The 5445-nt window shown below is 33.6% G+C and overlaps 1 protein-coding gene across 1 annotated transcript; it reads right to left on the bottom strand.

The window, feature by feature from the left end:
- LOC109850968 (uric acid degradation bifunctional protein TTL-like) lies at positions 1180-4071 on the bottom strand. Its single transcript, XM_020421060.1, has 4 exons — positions 3857-4071; positions 3679-3752; positions 3525-3582; positions 1180-2802 (listed from the first exon to the last, which is right to left on the bottom strand). The coding sequence occupies exons 1-4, from the start codon at positions 3992-3994 to the stop codon at positions 2629-2631; spliced, it is 444 nt and encodes a 147-aa protein (XP_020276649.1). The 5' UTR covers positions 3995-4071; the 3' UTR covers positions 1180-2628.

Below are 5445 nucleotides of genomic sequence, written 5' to 3'. Positions count from 1 at the left end.
CCTAAGTTATCCATATCATATTTGTGGTTGTATTTTGATAGTGGATTAAACCTGAAAGAGCTAGTAAGATGAGGGAGTAAATTCAGCTCTCGGCACAAGTCTAAATCCTGACCCTTCTATGTTGTATAGGGCATAACTCTCTTCAAAAAGTTAGCATGCATGAAATTGTTTTTGCTTCAAAAACAAGACTTATATAGAAATGTTTTGAATGTTGTTTCACAAATTTTGGATGTCATTTGACCCCTCATTTGTGCATTCAAATCTGTTACATAGTCTGCAATTACAATCTGTACATGTCCTGCATATCCTGTGTATAACTTGAGTCATGGATATAAATCTTGAAAATAACTTATTGTTTTGAAAAGTAGACGCATATTAGAGTCATATGACACTAGTTTCATGCATTTTGGTAATCGATTGCTCTACCATCCATTTATCTCAAACTGCTACATGTACACTGTAATTGCTGCTATGTATATTATAAGTATTGAATGTAAACATCTAGTGTAGCATAAAACATGATATAAGATATAAATTTAGAAAAATAATAAAAGACCTAGTTACTTAGAATCTCATATAGGTATACATGTATGTGTATATAGGACAAAGAATCTTGGATTCGTTCGTCAGTCAAGAAGAAGCCGGCACAAACAGTAGGTAACCTTTCATTGTTTTCTCTCGATTTTTTGAGAGTTTGAATGATTACTTTTTTGAAATTCATGCGAGTTAGATTACTATGCTCAGTTGTATATCGTATTACTTTCATAATATTCCTATCTGAATCACTTCATGCGTAGGTTTGTTGTTGATTGTTTAACCATTGCTATCCTAATATTGTTTGCTTCGGTTTTATATCATGAATATTCTTTGAATGATTATATTGTGACAATTCGACTTGCTTCGATGATTTCATTATTGAGAATGATAGTATTCTTTTCTTTGTTGATGGTTGATGCTCTATATTCATGGATTATGCCTTGTGTGAAGTAAACTTCACCGGTGGGTGGTAATAGAAATGGGTCTTGGAGGGGCCAATGGCCTGTGTGAGGATGCTCACTGGTGGGTGTATAAAGGCATGCGTGATTTATTGTTTACCCCATGATTAGGGAGTTTGGAATCCTGAATAGTAGAGCTTGATTATCCATATTAACATATGTTAATTCAGTTCGATCAATGATCATGACATGAGATGGTAATTTAATGATTGATATCCATTCGTTCAAACTCAAATATTAATGATTATTCCTTTCATTCATCCCTTATGTTGTACCCGAGATTTTTATGGTTGCCTATTAGGTCTTAAGCTCACCCCTATTGTTTCTGTATTCATTCACAGGTCATACAATTGTGAAGGGCAAGGGGATTACAGACCCTAGCATAGAAGACTAGCTCGGATGGAAATCATAGTAGAAATTAATTTGTATTTGCTTTTGTAGTACTTTTGACTAATTGAAAATGTATTAATGTGTATTGTAGCTATTTTCAGACTTGTACTGTACTATTGTTTCTTTTAGCGTTATGTACTATTGTTTCTTTTAGCGTTCTGGTATTTTGTGGACTTTGCTGTCAACCTTGTGATTTTGAGTGTTGTATATATTTTCATTGCTTTATTCTCACTCTTTAGTATTATTGTATATATATATATACATAGGAGTGTATGTAAAAACTGAGCAGGTCCACTCTCCTTATTACGGACAGATCATGCCCAAGTTTATATACCTCCGGAGGTGTTACAGTTGATATATCGACTAAAATGTCCTTTTAGAAGGCTTGCCACAAAATGATGTGATTTGAATATCGTTTATCATTTTTGGCAGTTTTTCGTTAGTACTTGGATTTCCCAATGCGTCAGCTAATATCCTTTTCCTTGACATGTTAGCAATATCTGTTTTCTCAAAATGTTCCCTAATCGGCTGACATTCTGACCAAGCATAACTAGAAGTACATCCATATTTGAAAACTTTCCTTTTAACTATATAGATAGATAGATACTCTTTAAACATGTACTCTCCAAAAAAACACTTCTCCACTTCAATTAGTATACCATTTTGATTATGTAAATAGTGCCTCCTATCCGACCATATGTCGTCATGATGAATGATTAAAGCTCATATGTGCAGTAGTTACCTCAAGGTCTTTTATCAACATGAACTGCATGTTTATTTCTTTTCATAAACTGTATGATTGTGTGCCATAATATCTCCCACCAATTCAATATATTGTCACCTAAGCCTTATATGCATTGTTCAACTTTGGAAATTATCACTCCCTTAGTCTCATAAATACTTCAGTGTTAACGACAAACGATATGCACTATTTCTAAAATCATCCATAACTACCATAAGGAGAGGACTTAATCCAAATGTTGGCAGTTTGCATAAGCTAATAGAGCTGGGAAACTATTATCTTCCCTCCAGTTATTACTACTCAATCATGCATATTATGTATCAACTTTACTATAGTATACACTTCTCACCAACACAACATCTCCATCATGGCCCTGTTATTTTTTTTTAAATCAACTGAAACCACATATTAATCTCTTTGTTCTCCTACACCACCATCAGAAAGCGTTCATGTTAGCAGAAAACCAAACTGGTGTATAGAAACAATTTAATGTTTACATACCTAGAAATTCCATTCCACCCATCCTATGATATAAATTAAAACATCAACGAACAAATGAAATATACATATTACCTTCAATTCAGCAAGGATCTCTGGCGTACCTCTCCCAGATGCACATATAAGGAAAACAAATCCGAATTTCTCCTTGTAACGAACATTCCACTCAGCTAGTTCCTACAAAAAGATACAGTATCAAAGCTTATCATCCTAACTTTCAGAATCTCACAACTTTCAACCAAAAACAAAATTTCCTAAAGCATAAACCCTGAAAACCTTGGGCTGTTTCCCACGAACTTCCATGCACTTCCCCAAATTTCTTTTTCCTTGCACACAGATCAAGGTCACAGCTTCTGATTTTTGTTTGCCCCCTCTTACTTTAAATTTTTTAAAATCCATGTATCGTCTACTAATACCCTATTTCGATTGGGGGTAATGAGAGATAAAGGAAGATAAGTGAACCATTAACCCTACTTAAGGACTCATTTGATGGGGGTAATTGAGGAGAAATTAAGTTAATTGAGATGAAAATTTATGGGATTTTGCTCCCCCCAAAATTTTGGGGTGTAATTGAACTAAGAAAAGATTGCCCTGCATGGACAGCTTTACCCTTCCAAGATCAAACTCAAAGAGCAAGATCGTGTTTGAACTCCCCTTCCCTTTATTAAAGTTTTCAAATGGGCTGAAATAAATTCCCCTCAATTCCCCTTACTAATAACCTTCTCTTCTGATATTAGGAGATTACGGAATTTCGGTTAATTTTCCATGACGGTTTCAATGGAAGATTTTTTTTTTTTTTGGCTTTTAGGGAGGTTTTTGGGGGGTGAAATTTACTCTTTCCTAAGTTCAAGAAGAATATTGCATGCAGGACTCAAAAAATCTTGAGCAAAAATTATTACCCGCATCGTTGAACTGGTGGCTGTTGCAAGCGCAGTGGATTGCTCTTCCTTGTTCCATCTAATTGATCGTCAAATCCAAGAACAACTCCAATCATTTTTTTCACCATTTAAAATAATTTCATAATATAATCAAAGAGTTTCGGAATTTTGTTACTGGGGCATGGACTTTGAGGTGTTCCCGATCTCAGGATGAGCAGCGAAAGACTCGAGCAAACACTTGACATCAACCTGTACACAAAGAAAACAAGATGAAGATTGATTAAAGAAGAAAAAGAATCGAAATTGAGATGTTGATGATGATGATGATGATGATGATGATGACGACGGTGAACCTTATTGAACCAGATATCCCTGGCGCATCGGATCGCGTGATCGAGATCGGAGAAGGGAGAAGCGGCGACCATCTCCTTTGCGAATCTCCTGCTCCCTGAGCAACTCAAGAAATCCTCCTCCCTCCATCGAGGCTCCATTTTTTTCTTTTTTCTTTTCTCCCCTCTTTTTCTTTCCCCTCCTCGTCTTTTGAGATTCTGTCGTCGGCAAAGACTGTAGATAGTTATAGCAGTGAGAGTGAGCTACAAAAGTGGGGTGAACGCAAATTATGTTTAGGCCCATAAATCTTTCAGGAGTTCTTTTTCGACTCTGTAGTCCTACTTGTAAAGTTAAAAGTTTTGTTATGTTCACAAGTTGTACGAACTTTCAAGCTATAATAAAAAGATTAATAAAAAAAGATGAATTTTACAAAACTATCCATCGCCCTTAAAAGAGTTTTCTATATATAAAGTATTTTTTATTAAAGCACCAACTTCAAACTTTCAGATCAGGGTTTGTTCGTTTGCCTAAAAAAAGAGGGAAATTAAAGAAAATGAAACCTATTTCTAAGAAAAATAGGTTTTTGAATTGTTTTGTTGGCTAAAAAAGAAGGAAATCAAAGAAATAGAGATGTGATGAGATGAGTTGTCACATTATTATTGAATGATGTGAGTGATTTTTTAAGAAAACTAGTTTTGATGTTGTTTGGTTGGCGAAAAAAAATAAGGAAATGAATTATAAGAAACCTATTTCCTGTAGTTTGTTGTTTTCTTTTGTTTGCTTCATTCTTAAAAATAAGAAATGAAATGAGATGAGATGAGTTGTCATTGTATTATTGGGTGGTGTGACCCACACTTAAGAAAAGTGTTTTCACAACTTTTTGGGATGAAAACAAAGAAATGAAATGTTAATGAGATGAGGTGAATTGTTATAATATTTTATTGGATGATATGAGTGATTTGAAATGATGAGAAGAGATGAGTTGAGTGATGTTTAGATGAAAATAATATTTTATTAGATGTGATGGATGAGTTGTTAGATGAAAATAATATTTTATTAGATGTGATGGATGAGTTGTTAGATAAAAATAATATTTTATTAGATGATGTGGATGAGTTGTTGGATGAAAATAATATTTTATTGGATGTCGTGGGTGAGTTTTAGGGATGAAAATGAAAGAAATAGTACTTTTTGAGATTTCCACATTTTCCATTTCCATTTCTTGATTTTTAGTACATAACCGAACAGACCCTCAGTAGAAAAATATCACACAGTGTCAAAAGCAATCAAATGAACTGTCAGGAATCTTTTTTATGTTTTTTAAAATTATCATAAAAATTTTAAAATAAAATTAATAAAGTATTATTACATTTTTGCTATTATTCAAAAATTATCATGGACTTTAAGTCAAAATCATAAAGCTACTATGGGGTTTGCTGATAATATTTAGTGTTTTTTGCAGTTGATTTGAAAGCCATTGCAAATTTTTCTGTAACAAAAGAAGTTCATGATAGTTTTACACTACATACCTAAGAATTCATGGTAACTTTGTGAAATTCATGTTTTAAAAATTATATAGCTTTTATCTTCTTATCTCTTAAAAGTTGTCTCC

Source organism: Asparagus officinalis, chromosome 7, assembly GCF_001876935.1.
Source record: "Asparagus officinalis chromosome 7, Aspof.V1, whole genome shotgun sequence".
Classification (NCBI taxonomy): Eukaryota; Viridiplantae; Streptophyta; class Magnoliopsida; order Asparagales; family Asparagaceae; genus Asparagus; species Asparagus officinalis.
The sequence above is the reverse complement of the archived record's forward strand: the minus strand, read 5'-3'. Positions and strand labels throughout refer to the sequence as shown.